Source organism: Calypte anna, chromosome 6, assembly GCF_003957555.1.
Source record: "Calypte anna isolate BGI_N300 chromosome 6, bCalAnn1_v1.p, whole genome shotgun sequence".
NCBI lineage: Eukaryota > Metazoa > Chordata > Aves > Apodiformes > Trochilidae > Calypte > Calypte anna.
Genome location: NC_044252.1, coordinates 1,371,273 through 1,390,615, shown reverse-complemented (window position 1 = coordinate 1,390,615; position 19,343 = coordinate 1,371,273). Strand labels below are relative to the sequence as shown.

Genomic DNA, 19,343 nt, shown 5'->3' with positions numbered 1-19,343 from the left:
CAATCTGGAGAGGGTCTTTGACAGCCCTCACCCGAAAGAGCTGCTCCCCTCTCTGGAACTCATCTGCACTGCCATTGGCCAAGCACGAGTACAACCTGCAAGAGATGCAACACAGGGCACAGCAAGATCAGTCTGGCTGTGAGAAACTTCACCCTATGGCTGCACTCCTTGTTGACATGGCTTTTGAGAAATCTTTAAGATCAAGTCCAGCCCTTTTCTGCCATTTCTCCATTACAATCCACCCATAAAAATCACTGGTCTCTTCCTAACTGGGCTGTGTGTACAGCCACTGGCATTCCTAGGAATGCCAACCTGTGAAAAATAATCTAAATAATAATCTAAAATAATCTAAAATTCAGCTTTTATACACAGCATACTAGCAAGTCAAGGCCCAATGTTAGCATGCCACAGAAAATCTCCTTTTACTTCTAGATGAGTGAGGGTTTTTTTACATCTGTGCTCATCACAATAACGAGCATGTGCAACCAGCTGGGTGGCTCTGCTCCCCCACAGGTGAGGTTACCAATTACATCAGCACTCCTGACTTTACCTCCTCCATCTGACACCAGAACATGAGATGAATGATCTAGGAAAATCATTCTTTCTAAAAAGAGTGTTGTGTCACTACATTTGCAAAGAAATTCTGAATGCAGGGTTACATGGCCTCCTAGAGTATAAATATAAATAGAAATAGAAATGTGTATGTGCAGATATAACTATTTTGGTGGTTTAATACATATATAAATACTTTGGTAGAAAGTCTAAAAGCAGAGTATTTGTCTATGTACTCACAAAACTTAGGAGGAAACACAAGAAATACAGACAACTCTGGGACTGTACCCACTCTCACTGGGGATGTATCTGGTACAAGGACTCTACAAAATGGCAAATTAAGGGGTGGTTTTTTTCTGCTGTCATTTACACACATAACCCCCACACCTGTCTGCTTTTCCTGAGACATATGCAGGCCAGCCCACCCCAAAATAAACCCCCTGATCACACCACAACCCACAGGAAAGCTACAAAATGCACATGGGAACTGCAGAAGCAGCAAACATATGGGACATCAAATGGCCAACAGTTCTCTAGTGAGCAGAACTTTTCCTTGAGACTCCATGCAACAGAAATAGCATTCCTTACCTGATATCTTCCTCATTTTCTGGGAAACTCCAGAAGGCAATTCGAAGCTGCAGTTGCTCAGGCACTGGAGGGTAAACTTTCTCCACCACCTCAAATGGAATGTGAAATGCAACCTGCTTTGCAGACAGCTCCACCAATGGGATCACCAGCCCATCTACCAAGACAAGAACCAAAATGCAGTCAGCCATGCAGAGAACAAAACTCAGGAGAGGCTGAAGGGATGGGAGCTCTTCCACTTCCCCTCCTCTCACCCAGTCCAAGGACCAACTTTGAGAGGTGGTAAAAGGCAGCACAGAAGCTTCCACAAGCATTGCCTGCCAACTTGAGCCTTGTTTCCAGCACTCTGGGACAGGGGAATACACTCCCAAACCCACCACTTCTTTCAGCAGGAGAGCCACATTAGCCCAGCAAACATCAGCAATTCAATCTTTGTCTCCTGGCAAAACTGAAGTCACTTAGGAAGATTTCAGGTAAATCAGCATCTTTCACTGATTTGTCCCAGCCTGGCAGCAGCATCCTGGGAATGCCAGGTGATTACACAAAGACCTATCAGAGTGTGCAGGCACAGGATGGCAATGGAAAGGTTATCCAGGAACCTCAGTACTGAATATTTTGGTGACATTCAGTATTTACAGGATTTTCACTACTCTTAGTACTTGTTTTATTCCCCTCACCCTCTGTGTATCTGTCTTTTAGGTTCTTTACAGAAGCAGCTGGGAAGCCCCATGTTTGTGCAGTGCTGACTACACTGAGCTCCTAAGGATCTTACCTAAAGGCACCACGAGCTTCATACAAAATACATTTAACCACCACCACCTCCCTGGCAAACTAACTCCACTTTTCATGTTTTTAAGTGCAAATGAAGATTTCCTATCATCAGGCTATGGGGGCCTTATGTTTGTGCTGTGCTCTGAGCTAGATGCCACACTGTAAAGCACCTCCCTGCTTTACTGAGATCCCTTCTGGATCTGTCACTACAGCAGCCCTGGTTCACCCCCTCTTCCAGCTCCTGTTGCCAAGAGCCTAATTAATTCTGTTGCAGATATTCCCAGCTATGACTCCTCACCTCCCTAACCAGCTTCTGAACCACCACTGGAAGCCAGAATGTAAACCAAGCTGGCCCTCAGCTTTCCCTCCCCAGCAGGCAACTTATCAGAGGAAAACTTAAGCCCTGGTGTCAGTCAACACCTTCTCACCCTCTGCCCAGAGACACCCTCCAGGTCCCAGCAGCTGGGAACCAGATAGGATGGGAGAGGCTCTGGATGTGCAGGAACACAGCAAAGCAGCCAACACCTCCCCCAGACCTCCCAAACAGGAGGATTACATCAACAGGGACAGAAAATGCAGCTTTCAGACATCCACACTGAGGATTTTGGGGTTTTATGGTGGTGAAATGAGATTTATTAGGCAGCCTCTCTTCTGCAGTGCCAGGATCCCACCACCCACAAACCTGAGAGCAGCAGCCTGCAAACTGAACAGGAAGAGTGGCCCTTTCTCTACAGCTAGCAGATCAACAACATTTTTGCAGAAAAATGAACTCATTTCCACTTTTGACAGCCACACCAGGTGGAAAGCTTTCATCAGACACTTAAAAAAAAAAAAATTACTATTTTTAATCAGTCACTAAAAGGTTTTTCATGAATGGAACATAAATATCTTTGCTCCTACTACAGCAGTAGTAGATACCACAAAAGATGCAAGCCAAGGCACTTGAAATTACTCTGAGCAATAAAAGAAGTGGTATTTTTTGTGGTTTTGAGGGCACTTTGTATATGGAGGCACTTCAAGTCTTTCATTACACACACCGGAAAGGAGAAAATACCCAAACATCCTCTACAAGGTACAAGACTTAAAAAGGATCTCAGTACTGGGTGAAACACCTGCACATTCCTCAAAGAGCTGCAAGCCTGCAGCCTGGGTGCTTTATTCCTTTAATTTGGTGCTGGTACAAAGATCAGGCCACAGATGCTGCAGACAGATTGAGCTGACAAAAAGCAAAAGCAAATTCATTCTCATTAATCTATCAGCAACCTTACTCTCAAAAATATTTTACTTCAGCCTTGCAATGGAGCAGGACACAGACTGGATGAGTGACAAGGTCCCAAAGGCACCAGTAGAGTACTACAGGTAGCAGGAGCAGTAGTAAAACCACAGCAGTTTACCCTCCAGTCTCTCCATTGCACAGTGGGGTTGCGCTCATTCAAGAGGAACTAAACCAGCTCAAAAAAAAAAAAAAAAAATTATATATTTTTACAAGTCTTACTGAAATTACCTCTCCTGAGGAAGCATTTCTTCCAAGTGGGAAGCCAAGAGGAGTTCTCATCTGCTCCAGGGGAAATCCAGTGCCAGGCTGAGCCCCCCAGTTCTGCCCCAAGCACTGAGGGCAGAGTGAGGAACGCTGAGCCCCTGGGCTGAGCCCTCAGCTGCACTGAATTAGCACTGATCAGCACCAAAAAGTGGCCAATTATGGCACAGCTACCCCAATCCACAGCACACAGCTTACACATGTGCATAATCAGGTGAAAGTGGTACAACCTGGGGGGGGAGGGGAAAAAAAGCAGCAAAAAAAGCAAGGATCTTCTCTAGAAGAGCAGGCAGCTTTCTAAAATGCTGAATTTTATCTAGGGAAAAAGATGTGGAAAAAAGTGAAAAATAGCTATATTTTATAACTATAATTTTTCAGTGATCCTTTAAGAGCAGGTGAATTCACAGGAGCTAAGTTGGCACACAATGTAAATAGTAAAATTAAGTTACACTGCCCTAAGTTTCTAGGGGTAGTGCCCTGTGTAGGCAAGGTGAGACACTTATCCAGCATGCAGTTCTGAGGACCTTTCCCCTTTAAGCTGACTGCAAAATCAAACGGACAGTCTGAGTTAGGTGCTTAAATTAGACTCTGAATACTTTCCTTTGAGTTCTAAGCAGAGATTCATTCAGAAAGTTTATTTCTAGAAACACTGACCCAGGGTTGGTAGCTTTATCCCTACTTGTATCAAAAGGTTTTACCAATCAAACAGGCAAAAGGTAGTGTCAGGTGCTGGGATAAATGTATTTTGAGCAAGAAAAATAAAAAAGAAGTCTCCTAACAAAGGAAAGGAGAAAGCATCACAGCTTCTGCTCAGAAAGCAAAGGACAGCAAGCAAGATTGAAAAAATAATATAAAAAAAATTATACAGTAGTGAAATCAAAAATGTGATACAAAACTGACAAATCTGCAAGATAAATCTATGCAAAGGAGATTTGTTTAAATTGTGGGGCACAACTGGCACGAATCACTGCTTCTTCCTCTTGGGAAGCAGATAGGATGACTCAACCAGAACAAAGGAATCATTTCAAGTCTTGGAAGAATAAAGTCACAGGCAAAGCATGAGCAGCCTCAAACAATCTCACTTACAGGTTAAATGACTGTCAAAAACCAGGTCAGGAAGGGATACTGAAAGGCTGCCTAATCTACACCTCCTTCCTAAGAATCAGACTCAAGCATATCTAACCCATTCTGAATAAACCCTGTCCCCTCTGGCCACTGGAATGCTGAGGGCTGTCCTCCCCTTTTTGCTACAGTTTCATGTGAATTACAGGTTTGGGTTTTTAGCTGTTATAAAAAGGCTATAAAGCTCAGCACAGACGTTAATGATTCTTGCCAGAACAACAGCAACAAAACCCCTAATCCTGACAACAACCAACAGGAGCCCAGCAAATAATTGAGTTTCTGTGACAGACAAATAGAGAAGAAAACACTTGAATAAGCAGTAAAATAGGAGCCATGAGAATACCTAAGAGTTAGTAAATTAAACTGAAAAAAAAAAAAAATAGCTGGGCCCAGAGCTGAAGGTATTTGTTATCCAATTACATTATTGCCACTGGGTCTCCAAAATTAAACTATAGGTAGAAGTGAATAAATCTGCTAAAGAGGTATGGCAGTGCAAAGGGAGGACACACACTGCTTTTGCTCTTAAGAGAAATGGCACTTGGGGCTGCATCCCCTTTTTAGAGAGGAGTCTCCAGCTTTGATTTCAGAGCTGCCCCTGTTCCCCACCTCACATTCCCCCTCACCTTTCCCTCTGGCTCCAGTCCAGAAGGCAGCAGAGCAGAACAAAGTGACAGAACCATCCCCAGAACACTGAGAGGGAGCAAATGAAGTGCAGCACTTCTGGTATCAAAAGGCAAAGAGAGAAGCAGCAGTAAAACGATCAGGAAAGGAGGAGGGAGCAATCCCAGCTGGTGCTGGAGGCTGGGCAGGGTGTTACACAACCTGTTTCCCAAACCTCATTAAGGGATGGTATATCCTACATGGCTTGTTACAGGACTTGCCATGGAGAGAGAGAAACCTGTTCCTGTACACTTGATGTGTTTCTGCTTGGTTTATTTAAGTGCCTATCAGTGAGATGCCCCTTGACTTGGCAGTGATATATTCCCTCTCCTAAATCCAGAAAGTGCTGAGAACTCCCAAATGTGGGAAGCAGAGCAAGCACTGCATTTAACCATAACATGCTTAAACCAAAACACTTGGTTTCTTACTCTTTTCCTATTATTTTTACATTGTCTTCTAAATTCTTCTGTAGGTTGGATGGGGCTTGGAGCAACCTGATTTAGTAGGATGTGTGCTGGAAGTAGATGATGTTTTAAGGTCCCTTCCAACCCAAACTATGCCATGAGTCTCTGGTTTGCTGTTTTCTTCCTCCTCCACTGCTCCTACCCCCACAAGCTTACAAACAGTATTAAAAGCCTTAAGGGGATCAGTGTTTCAAAGACTTTCTTACACCTCTCACTTCTACACAGCCCCATCTGGGTCCCACGGTCACTTTGCAGCAGGGAAATCACACCGAGCAAAAAATCAGGGCAGCAAATGCAGAGCTGGACAAGGCCACCTTGAAAGCAAAAAAACCAAAGGGGAGGTCAGCATCAGCCCTAAGCCCCAGAATGACATTTTAATGCCCAAAACACTTGAGAAGATGAATAAGCAACAGAACTTTTTCATTAGCAGTCACTGGCTGAGGCTGATGAGATTCATAGCCACAAAACATTAAAAATACACACCCCAGATGGGCCAGAACTGGAAGCCTCACACATAACTGCAGCAACAATTACTACACAAATTCTGCTACAAACATTAAAATAACATTTTAAGAATGGCACTTTTTTAAAACCAAATCCCCAAAAAAGGTTTGTTTTCTCACAGGAGGGTGTCCAATCCACCCCCCAAAGTCCCTACCATCTACAGCAAAAGCCAAAGCAGAAGTCAAATCTCAGCTCAATTTGATTTCTGAAAATTACCACATCACAAACAGCTCACACATGAAAGTCAAAATATTTAATGGCTCCAACTACCTTTTTGTTACTGTATTTACATTTCCCTTCAAAACAAGTGTATTATTTGGCTGACTGCATAAATATATCCTGACACCACTGCTTCTGCCTCAAAGATTAAGACATTTCAGGAAGCAAGAATTGGTTTCCTCTCAGGCAGAACTTAAAATACATCAAAATATCAAAAAAATAACAGTAATCTTTTATTTTGCACACAAGTCCTGTAGATTTACAGAATATAACACTGATTTACTTTGTGGATTTGCAGTGGATAAGTGGGTTTTTTTTTTCAAGTGTCAGTAATTTTAAACCTTTTAAGGCCTGCAGTTCCCCTTCTGGTCACCTGGATGATTAAAAAAAACCCTTTCTGATAAACCCATTTTGTGTTGTTTTGGGGAGTTTTGCACTCATTCTACTCATTCTCTGCATGTGTACAGAGCTAAAAAGACCCAGGAAACCCCATCTGCCATAACTTTGCCCACCTGTGGAGAAATGGCCTCACCATAGGAGAACTAAAACTTAAAAGATGCATGATGTGTGCTCAAAGTCCAAGAGTTATAACCCACCAGTAAGAATGTGCCAAAATTATGTGCCAAAACTCCCACAGCCACCTCCTGCCTTCCTCTGGAGTAATCCATCAGCTCTCCCTGTCAGCAAGAACCTCCTACCAGTCTGCAAGGTGCTCATGCTCTAACTTCAGAACAGCTTTCTTTGAGGTGCTCTAGTTCTTAATGCCCCTACTTTTAAAGCTCAAACAAAGCTGAAAACCAAGCAAGCAGACAGGGAGGAACAGTGGGGGTGATGCCAGCCTGCAAAATGCACGCCAAGGCACGTGGCATTTACTCACCCTGAATTTCTAGAGAGTTTTTGGAAACCAGTTCCTTTCCCTTCCTGCATTCTCTCCAGATGAGATTCAGACCTCTCAGCCCTGGCCCAGGTGGGATGAGGACCTGAGACACATGGGGAGTGAGCTCAACCTTCTGGGACTGCCAGAGCTACCTCCCAGATCACTTAGTCAGGTTTTGTCTGGAAACTTCTACAGGATGATTCAAAACCATTCCTTCATCCCACAGAAGATCAGTGTGTGCTATAATCCTACTGCAACAACAGCCAGAGGGCTGTTTCTCTTGCTGCAACTTAATCAATAGGGAGAAATCACAATTCAACCAATTAATGTAGTACTGGTATTACCAGGGGAAATCTGGGGTGCTCAGACTGTGCCAGAAGCAAAAGGCCACTGCTTTCTGCTACAGGATTTTTTAGAAAAGGACACATAAAACCCAGCTCCTTACAAGCAGGAGGCTACACTGTACATGAAGGCAAACTTCTCAGTGCACCTTCTGGGAACACCTGCTGGCTTGCACCCATCCCAGCTTCATCTGTGGTGCCAGCAAGAACACTTCTGGAGACAAAACATCTTAAGGAATTCAGAGCAGCATGAGATGTTAATATGAAAAATACCCCCCCTGCCATGTTACTCCTCTTTTTCACCACTGGTAAATATGGCTAAAGAGTTTCAATCTGCCCAGTAAAAGTTTAATTGCCAAGCAGCCTGCTGTGCAATCATCCCTCAAAGGGTCTCTTGCAATTAGGAGACAGAAGGATTGCTCATGTGAAAACTGCTCCTGCATGCCAGGGGTCAGCTGGCTGAAAAAGAGATTTCCCTTCTTTCTTTACAAACTTCTCTTCCTTATGTCCTTAAAGCATCACAGCTACAACAACCTTACTAGATTTCCTACTAGATTTTTCTAGATTTCTACTAGTAGTAATTTCTATACATAGTAGTAGACATGTATTACTGTGTATTACTATATATATAACCCTGATGTCTAGTAAAAAATCACATGAATCAAGTCTTCAGAACTTCAGAACAAGGCAAAGGTGGAAAGCTACAAGTTACATTTGGTACCCAAAAAGGTGTTTAGTGGGGGAGGGAAATAAAAGTGAAACCAAAGTCCACTACTTGGTTCCCTGACTCCATCATGTTCCTGTACCACAAGACCACAGCCTAAGTTCTAACCTAAGTTCTAACCTAAGTTCTAACTCATGCTTCACCCAAGGTTTCTTTTACATCTACATGAAAAGCCCCTTCTTTGTCTCATATACAATGTACCTACAAAAAAACATCTGCTCTGGGCAACTCCCTGAGCCTCCCCAAACCCAAGTCAAAGCCAGACCAGAAGGGGGTATTTTCCATTTAACTCTCTTGCTCCTCCTGTGCAGTAACTGTGAAAACCTGCACAGGGCTGTGCTGATGAAACTGGAGTAGCTGATGTTACACTGATGCCTACGAGATCTATTTGTCTCTTCATCAGCTCTGTATCTCAAATGCAAAATGTTGGTGAGCTCTCCTCTCAGTTCCCACCCACTCTTAACATGATTGAGATCCCAAAATTGTAATACCAATGCAGCATTCACAACTTGACAGCCTCCTCTGGAAAGTCAGAAATTCAGATTCTTAATTCCCTCCTTAAAAAAAAAAAAAAAAAAAAAAAAAAAAAGAGGAAAAAAAAAAAAGGAAAAAAAAGAGCATCCTGGGCAAGCAACCAGCAGCTGTTACAAATGCTAAAATGAACAGCAGATTTCTGCTAAGCAAGACAGACAATGCTACAAAACACTGTATTCATGCCAGTGCTGGCCAAGGTTTCCTGACAAAGTGGGCAGCTTGCATTCAGAATAACTCCAGAGCTGCTGAAGCAGATCAGCTCCAGGCAACTCATTTCCCCTGCACCGCTGCTCCTGGCTCTGCCCCCTCCCCGTGCAGACTGCAGAACCCACTGAACACCTCCTGCCTCCTCCAGCCTCCCTGCCACCACTGATTCCCACTTCTGCCCCACACCAAGCATCTCAAAAGGTCAGGAGTCAATATGACAAAAAGAAGCTGCAGAGTCCAGCAGGTACCAGGTATTTTCCTGAATGGAGACGATGGAACAGAAACACAGACTGCACCACAGCTGAGCACCCAGCCACAAGTACTGGTATGTTTTCAGATGCTGAAAGAAGTCATGCAAAACATCACAACTTCTACTATTTAACGTGCTGCTCTCTACCATTAGTATCCCTCCTGGATTATTACATCCAAAATTCATCTCTATCCAGCTTTTTTCCTGCATCTAAATCCCAGAGCAGGAACACTCGGTCTCCAAGCAAACACTGCAGAGCTGCATTACTGCACACATCCAAATGAGATCAGGCCAGTTTTGTTGGGGCTGATGGGAATGTTATTGTCTGAAAAGAACAGATCAAGGATGAGGCATTCTCACCTCCAGGGAAAAAAAAACCAACTAATTAAACATCTGCCAGGAACTAAAAGTAGATACCGCCTCTTACTATCACCAAGGGGGAACCATTAGAGGTTTAGAAATCTGCTTCAGAGAGAGGAGTCAAAAGGAGTGAGATACCTAAATGCTTCAGGGGGGAAAAACAATCTTACCTGACTCCTAGTTTTACCTCCTTTGGTTTTGTAAAAATCTCCCCAAACTTGCTTAGACAAATGCAGATCTCCCAAGCCCCTCCAGCCACACAAGAGCCAAGTGAAGTCAACCATCTTCTCAAAGTAGTTTTGAAGTCTTGAAACATCAGCTGTTTGTAACTAGCCAGGGAAAAGGAGCTCCCTGTCCCTGAGAAGGATAAGCAGCTTAGCTGACCCCAAGGCACTGCTGCTTGACATGCAATCAATTAGTCAATGAAAACTTCCAAAGGCATTCTGGGTCACATCCAACTTCCCCGTGTCTGATTGCTTTCTCTTCAAGTCCCATGTGAACACCACACACAGGTCTGAGTTACAAATATTTCCTTCTGGCCTCTGGGAAACCAATCTGCAGCTGGGTTTCCCTATTTCACCCATCTCTGCACTGACTGACCTAAATCTGGGGTAGCAAATGGCATTACACAGAATATGCAGCAGAAACTGTAAACAGCAAAAAAAAACAATTAATAAATCATACCCTACAGCCTTCATGAAGATATCAGATTCTCAGAAAATGTTGTCATCTCATTTGTACACTTATTTATTACAAACTAACCCAGCAGCAGGATGACCATCAAGCTTAGAAGCCAAATACTTACAATAACCCCTACATCAGCAATCAGTGTTTTTACTTCAAGGAAGACTCCTGCTCTGTCCCATATGCTGACAAAAGGACAGATTTTCTTTCATCTTATCCCCTCCATCTTATCCATTTATACTTTCCTTTTCCTTCTATATGCCAATCTTTATCCCATCTGAAAAAGAAGCTTGAAAGCTCTACTGTACAGACACAAACTGAACCTGTTGGTCAAAAGAAAGACTTAAAAGTCATGAAGACCTCAAGAAATAACAGTCAGGTCCCCACACACACTGTAACCAAAAGAGAATGTTAGGAATTTGTTTAAAAACACTGCTCCTGCAACCTTCACAAGTTTCCCACTTCCATGGAAAGAGAATGTCTAAGGTCCCAAATTACTATAATGATTAATATTTTTATTATGCATCACTGCTGTTTAATCTTTAAAAAATTTTCTACGCCTAATATTTTAGGTAGTTGATACACCTGTGCTTTGAATTTTACTTCTGGAGGGTTTGGAAGGGTGTTACAAAAGAGGAAAAGAGATTAATAAAGTACATAAAAATAAAGTTGAGAAGTTAACTTCAAGACATGACAGCATTTTAAATTCCTCTTACAGTCCTTTACAGTCCTAGAGTTAGAGAGGTGGCAGAAAAAAACTGTTGGTCTGAAAAAGCCAATGAAATCTTAAAAGACACCCTTGTACTTTAACAACAGAAGAATAAATTGGCTTGGACTTCCTGGAAATGTTCCTCAAAGATCTAAAAATTGAAAAAAAAAAAAAAATCAGAGATATTCTAAATAGCCAAGTATTTACTCCAAAAGTTCATTAAAGTATGTAAAACATCTTTTGAAGCTGTACATTCCTTTCTTCCTCTGGAACAAAGTACTGTGTAATAACTAGGACAGCAGGCAATTAAGAGGGGATGGTTTCTGCTCCTAGGTTTGTAACTGGTGTAAGAAATGTTCAAATCACTGATGCTTTTTGCTGTTCCCAGGTATGATTTTTGCTTGCTTGCTTGAGTAACTTACCCTATGATCCTTGCCATTATTTCCCTGTTTCTGGTTTCATATTCTTTATTCTTAGCCTGAACTCACTCACTGAAGTTTTATTTTAGGCATATTATTTTTAAAAACAGCCCTTCCTAGGCCAGATCAGTTCCCATCTTTTCTTACAGAAGGCACAAGAAACACAGGCTATCCAAAAGGTGCTGGTTTTTCTCTAAACTTCCCATCACTTTCTGAGCTCAGTAACTCCTGATGGTCAAGTGAAGAGACACAGAGATTCACCCTCATGGTTGGGCATCAGCATAAAACACACTCAAAAAAAGCAGGTACTGAAATTGGGTAGTCTGCCTGAAAATGAAAATGCCTGAAGATGAAGCCTCCAGGGTTTTCATCAGGGCAGGAATGACATTGTCCCCTCTGAGGAAAAATTTCCTCATTTTGCTCTGAGTAAAATACCCAATGAACACAAGGCATTTGCATTTCATTTTAGCAGTATGTTTGAGGAGATAACCACACACTTCAAACCTGAGGAGCAGCTTGAGAGAAATTCTGAGTTGTTTTCTTTTTTGCTTTTGCTTTGTTTTCACCTCGGGGCAGAACTAGTTACGTACATATAAAAAATGATACCTAAATAAAAATAAAACCTGCTTTTAGCAATGAAGAACAGGTCCAAAAAAATAAAAAGTGACAGATAAAAAAAGGGATAGGAGACAAATGGAGAACAATCCTGAGTCTAGGATCAAACCTGAGTCCTTCTTGCTTCCCCAGAGGTAAACATGCCACAGAGAAGAACAACCCCTGTAGCTTCTGTCAGCCTGAAATGCAAATAGAGCATCTGTGATCTCCAGCCATTCAGCAAGTCGGGGACCTCCTCAAGGTGAAAGGAAGGGGAAAACAAACACAAAAAGAAAAATCCATGGAAGCCAGGAAAAAAAGATGAGACAGAAGAAAATGAGACATTTCCCAGCAGACAAGACATTTCCCAGAATAAAGATGAGACATTAAAATAGGAAAAGAATGTGCAAGCCATTTTCTGAGGGGAAAATAAACTTATCTGAAGGAAGAGGCCAGATGACCTCCACAGAGTTAAAACTAAGCAGTTCATTTAAAATCTCAGTAGTAAAAAAACCACCATCTTTTCCTGACACCTTATTTATGTGGTTTCTCCTGTACACATTTCTGAAGAGAGGGGCAGACACAAAGAGAGGCACCAGAAAATGTAAATGGAGACAAATGTGTGAGAGGCATTCAGCCTGTCATCCTCCTCAGAGTTATCACTGCATTGTGAAACCACCTTTTTGTTAAGCAGAAACTTCCAGGCAGCTTCTACATCCCAGCTCTGAAGCAGTGCATTTAATTATGCCAAACAGCCTTGATAAATGAGTGTCTCCAGAGCTTCTCTGCCCTGCCTTCAGCCCTAATGAACCAATGGCCCCCTTTGCACATTGTATTACAACCCAATAGGTCCCTTCCTCAACTTGAACTTTTGCTTTATAGCAAGTCAATACCATCAGCTACCACAGAAAGGAGTAAAGTGGGTGAAATTCACTTACTAGGGTGAGAAAATGTAGAGAAACCTATTTTCTACTAGCAGCTAAGCCTTCGCTTTCATGTTGCCTTTACTCTATGGCCAGCTGATCTCTACTCACTTCCTAAGCATTTGTGATACCTTCTCACCAACATTTACATTTTAAAAATTCTGTTACTTCTATAAAGAAATTCTTTAGGGATCTGTACAATACTTGAGCTCAGTAGTTACTGGTTTGGGTTTTTAATGTCATTGGTGAATTGGGATACATTACAGCAGATGCATTTGGGCTAAAACAGATTTGTTGTGTATTGTGCTAAATTAAAAATAAAAAAACCCAAAAAAGCACAACAAAAAAGCTGTACTATACCTACATTTACCAGAAGTGTGAGCTGACAATGAAATATCCTTCTTAGTACCAGAGGCACAAATAAAGTAGAAAAAAAAATCAATTGTAACTTTATAATACACAGCTACAGACAGTAAGAAAACAGCAGCAAGCCACCAAGTCTTCATTCCCAGCTTCACCAGGCTCAAGGAGAGGACAGACTCTGGGTAACAACAACTTTCTTTTCTGGAAAGAACAAGTCTGAAGAGCACAGTATGAATCTGAAAGGCACTACAGGTTCCTCCTGCCTGAGCAAGGGTTAACTTACTGGTTACTGGCAATCCTGGGGCAGAAGTGCTGCTCCCCAAGCCTGTTATTCTTCAGCCATATCAACTCATGACAATCACTGTCCTGCTACCAGTGCTCACACTGCTCAGATGTTGATCAGGTTGCCTCTCCAATCTGATCATAACCTCACCTCAGGCTCTGACTATCCCCTGCCAACAATTCCCCCTCTCTCTATGGATTGTAGTTTTGAGGCACTGTGCCCAGAACTGAAGGTTGTGGGCACTCCTAACAGTTTGGAAACACACAAACTGTCTGGGGCTGGATAATGAGACCATTTTCTGGGAGACAGCTGCCTGCATCAATCCTAAACTAAGCCTGAGGGACTTTTGCAATACAGTATGCAATGGTTCAAGCTTACAGCAAAGGAAAGGAAAAGGAAAACAAGATTTCTCACTGGCTGCCTATTGGAAAGAGTTGGAACACAACTCATCAGCAGACTCCCAGCAGAAGCTGGTCTGAATGAATAAACACAAAATCGAGAAAAAAAAATATTGTGAACACACTATTTAGCAATCCTACAGTATTTATGGCAACTTCCTAAGTGTTTGGTAAACATCCATGCTCCAGAAACTGTGAAATACAAAGGACTAAGGGTGGGAAAGAGCTTAGAAGCTTTCAAAAAGAAACAAAGCCACAGGGGGTTTGGAGACACAAGGAGTGTATTTGAGCATACACTCTGAGACCTTGGGAACAGAAGTCCTTATGTGAAGTAAATTGATGCTAAAACATCTGCAGGAACACTTGACTTAGTGAAATCAACAATGAAAAGACAATTGTTTTTAAGAGTGAGAGGGGAAGTGAGGGGATTGCAATGGCTCTGCCAGTGGTTTCTGGGAAAGAAGAGAGTGTCCAGAAAAGTGGAGAAGAGGCAAGGGGGAGCATTCATTTCTAGAAAGGTAAAGCTGTGGAATGTGATCTGACATGGAAGAAGATGAGTTACAGCCACAAAGCAACTCAGGGAACCAGGTGGGTCAGAACACACTGGAAGGAGACTGTTCTCACAACAACCACACCTCCCCTCCAGTGCTGAATCCCCTTTCCTGCCCAGTCAGGCTCAAAGCTGCTAATCCATGCTGGACACAGGCAACAGCCAAACATCAGGTACATGCATTACCTCCTTAAAAATAAAAAACAAAACAAAACCTAGGAGCAAAAGCAAGCAAGCAAGGCAGTCTAACAAGAGAACTCATTTCTGAAAATAAATATTCAAAATTATGAAAGGACTCTTGGTATTCCCAAATCTGACATGCTTTGCTGAAGTTTCCTCTGGAATTCCTGTGCAGGTGAAATCAGTGGAGATTAGGAAATGAGAAGAAAGAAAAAAAAAAAGTATCAGAAAAATCTAAGGACACCTATGAAGAGGAGCAATGTATACATAATACAAATTGTAATGTAATATATAACATTGTTACATAACACATCTATGTAATATTCTATTCACATTAGAAACTGCAGGTGTAAAGAGACAACTCTTTTCTAGAAAGAAATACAAGAGGACTATGAGAGGATTTTACCACAGTGAAAATTAAATTAAGGAAAACCAACGAGGTACAATCCTGTTCTTCTGATCTAACTACTCAGAATGCCATATTTTATAAAGAATTCTGTCCCAAGGATCATCTTAGAGAAACTCAGGACATTTTTCTCCACCTTTCACCATCTTTCTAGCTGTGATGACAGTCAAAGAAGTGAATACCTCAACTTCTAGGTGACCTCCTGCAGTGAATACTGTGTGTATTTGCAACAAGCTACCCCAAGCCTTATTTGTTAAATCTGCAGAAAGCATAATCAGAATATTAGGAATGCACAGGAACAAAACAAAAAGTTGCAGAAAGAAAGCCATGACTTAAGAAGAGGAATCCCCAGCCAACAGCACTTCCCTCAGTCTCAGAGGGATTCTCTCCAAAGTCACCAGTGAAGACCAGGATGGTCACAAGGACAAGCTCAAAACAGCTGAAGGAGCTAGAGATCCTTTCTGTTACACAGAAAGCCTTGTCTGGCTGATTGAAAAAATCAAAGCACAAGCTAAGCTCCAAACTGGAGGGAAATGCCAACAGAATCTCCTTCTTCTTGTTTGCCCTTAGCAGTTAACTCAGTGCTCACTGCTGTTTGCACAGGCAACACCATCACAGCCCACTGCAAAACAGCAAACTGGAAATAGGAACACACAGCTCAGGTCAGAACAAGCATTTTTCAGAAGAGTCACTGCAGCTGATAACCTCAGGACCCGGCCAGTTCTCAATACAAACTGGGTTTTCATTTGTTTTTTGTTTTTTTCTGACTCCAAAAACACAGTCAAAAAGAAGTGTTAAAAATAATTAAGTCGGGGTAGGAGTTCTGAACTTCAAGGAGCTCTCATCTGATGACAGATCCCCCATCAGAGCAGCCTTGCTGTGAACACACTTTGTACTGTAAAGTACTTGCAAGTGTTCTGTGTTGGTAAGATCACACGTGACTTCACAGAGTGGATAAATAATCATTTAGGCAGCAAAGCCATGTCCACATACTTCTCAAAATAGCTCTGACCAGAGCCTGGGAATTGCCAGCAAATGCATTTAAAGCAGACAGCAGCATCCTTTTGGAATGTGTCTCTTGTTAAAGTGAAACTTTTGTACGAAGGAACTAAGAGTCTCTACAGATAGAACCAGAAAAATACAACAATGTAGGTGTACAGCCCCCAGAACAGCAGCCTCTCAATATGGTGTAAGTAATTACAATCAGCACAACATTAATGTCACCTGTTGTTTATCTTGGGTCAGGAAAGAGGCTGAGGGTTACAGATACGCACAACCTACTGAAGTCATTTTTCATTTTGATGCAACAAGTGGATAATAATAGAGAAAAGAAATGGCTGCTTGGTTTTAATTTGGTCAAGAGAGCTTGAGGAACTAGGCCAAAACCCAGAAAACCACAGAAACCAGTCACACACTGAACCAAGGGAGACCAGCCAGCTCAAAGCATCTCCAAGTTGAACAAAAGCTGTTCCCTTTTCCAACATCAGCCTGACCTGTAGATCTGTACTAACCAGTTCCACACATCTCAGCCCAGCTAGGGATGTCTGTCTTCCCACAGCCTGCAAAACTTCAGCTCCTCTCCAGCAAGTTAACATATGCAGCAAGACTTCAAGCAACACACAAAGTATAACACACCATGTCCTGTGCCCCGCACTCAGTTCCACACCTCAGGATTCTTAGCTTCGAAAAACCCAACATCAGCACTCTCCCTCTCCTTTACACCAGCAGAACATTCCATATTAACACCAACATGTCCCAGCAGCAGGATCCCAGAGAGCTATCCAGCCTGGGGATGCATCCAGCATTTCCCTCTCTCTCTGGTTTTGGGTTGGGTGTTTAATTTAAAGCTGTATTCCTGGCTATTCAACAGACACAGGTGGTTACACATCTGGGACTAGAAACTGTTCTCAAATGTATTAAAAATTTAAAGCTTAAGCAGCACTGGAAAACCTACAAGTTCATGCAAACTGTACTTTCTGGTCCTAATCCAGTGATGAGTGTTTGTCCATAGCATAACACTGCCAGATTTCAGCACTGGTCAATATAAATTGTGTTCTCTGTTCATGTAAGGCCAATATTCAGAGGAGAATGAGGTTTTGGAGTTCCAGATAAGGTGATATTAAGGAGGCAGCTGATAGTCATGAAGGTCAGCAGTAACAGGGAAAGTACAGATGATGGATTGATGGGAAAAAAAAAAAAAAAAAAAAAAGAGTAGAAAGAAAGGGCTTGTGTCACTTGTGTTAACTGTACATCTGGCTCTGCTCGGTGTTACCTGAATTCTAGAGTCAAGATGCATGAGGATCAAAGACAAGTTATGTTTCACTTTAAAAAAAAAAGAAAAAAATCAAGCAAAGAAGTAGCAGATACATGATACTTTTACATAACTTGTAAACGCTAATTTTATGTTTTCCTGCCTGCTGTTAGAAATAAATTACTCTCAAAGGAGAAGAAATACAACAACTCCTGCAGCAGACACACTGCAGATTGCAGACTTCTTAATGACAGTCTTCAGGCCCCCTTGCTCTGCTACTACAGAAGTGAAGTTTGCTGCTTTACTGGAACAGAAACGTAAAAAAAGGGGCAAGGGGAAGTGACTGCTCTGTGCAGAGTGGGTTTGCACACCTCTACGTGAGTAGTGTTACAGCAGCTACAAAAACCTCCACCAAACCTTAGTGCAATCAAAGCAAGGGGGAAGGTAGGTATTGTTATTCCCAAGGATTTCTGCATAGCCACAGATTCCCAAGAGTAAACCCAGAAAACCCACTCAGAAAAGCCACACAACGACATCACAGTGAAAACTCACCCCAAAGACAGCTTTGTCTCAAGATGCCCAGCAAAAATTTCAGTCTTTGCTCAAAAACTATTCCGACAGTGACCCGAGACCTGGCCTCTCTCTGCAGCTTCCACATTCCTTCAGGAGATCTCCTCTGCCCACCGGCCCGCCCCTGCCCCACGAGCATCCCAATGCACCTGGGGAAACCTCACCTTTCATTTTGACAGTGGGGGAATTGGGTCCAGCCGATTGTTTCCTCCATCCTCTCCAGTTCTGGCAGAGGCTCTCCGCCTCAGAAATGAAGGAACAAAGAGAGTCTTCCTCAAAGCGATCAGAGTCTTCGAACGAAAACCTCTCCCCGTCCTCCCACTCTGCAAACATGAGTTCCATCACATCCGACGGGCGACGTGGGGGGAAAAGAAGAAAGACAGAGGCAGCGCTGTTGACTTTTAACAGGTGGAGGGACTTGAGGGCTCCTGCAGCACTTAAAATCTCAATTCCGATCCGATCCCCATACAGGAACACCAGAGCTGAGGTGGGAGAAGCAGGAAATCAACTGAGGGGAAGCTCGTAAAAATCCCAGAGAAGAAAAACAACAACAAAACAACAACAGAAATCCAAAACGCCTCAAGTTTTGTTTTGTTTGTTTTTTAAAAAAATAAAAAATGGCTTATGTCCACAAAACGTAGTTGAGGAGGAGGAGGAGGGGGTCTGGTCAGCCTGTGGGAGCTGCCTCCCGGCGGGACAGGTGCCTGCCGGCCACACGCTGGGTCTGGAAGCTCCCGGTGCTGGAAGACGAAAGAAATGGGGCCGGTTCCCTTCTCCGTGCTTGCCGCTGGGGCAAAGCAGCTATCTGTGCGCAGGGCCGGGTCTCCCTGAGGTTGTGCTTTTCTCACAGGAACCGGAGGGAGGGCGGGAAGGGCCAAGGAGAGGCGGGGTGGGGGAAAACGACAACTTCCCTCCCGCTCGCTGAGGCTTCAAACCGGCCCGGCAGCGCCCTGACCTCCAGGCGGTTCCTCACCGGAGCCAGAGGGCGGAAAGCTCCGGCCTCATGGGGGCGGCAAGCGGGGAGAGCCCCGGCTCTGATCGCCGGGGAGAAGCTGAGGTGGATGGATGGATGGAGAGAGGGATGGATGGAGGGGGGGGGAAGGGGAGGGGGGGGCGGACAGTCGCCACCTCTCCCGTCACGGCTCGTCCCCCCCCAGGGCTCTAAGTGCCCATGGTCATCGGGTCCCTTATCGCGGAGGTCCCGTCGTCACCGCCACCCCCCACCCCGTGTCCCGTCCCGCTGTGTCGGTTCGGCTGTCCCTTGAAGCGGCGGGGAGTGCGGTAGCGGCGCTGGGTTCCTTGCCCG

At 43.3% G+C, this 19,343-nt stretch overlaps 1 protein-coding gene across 1 annotated transcript in view; it reads right to left on the bottom strand.

Annotated features, from left to right (window-relative positions):
* ZSWIM8 (zinc finger SWIM-type containing 8) overlaps nt 1-19,138 on the bottom strand; it is a 52,500-nt gene extending 33,362 nt beyond the window's left edge. The window contains 3 exon segments of the mRNA XM_030453452.1: nt 1-95; nt 1,141-1,294; nt 18,202-19,138. Of these exon segments, the coding sequence (XP_030309312.1) occupies nt 1-95; nt 1,141-1,294; nt 18,202-18,379 (427 nt within the window). The 5' untranslated portion in view covers nt 18,380-19,138.
* Between the last annotated feature and the right edge of the window lie 205 nt (nt 19,139-19,343).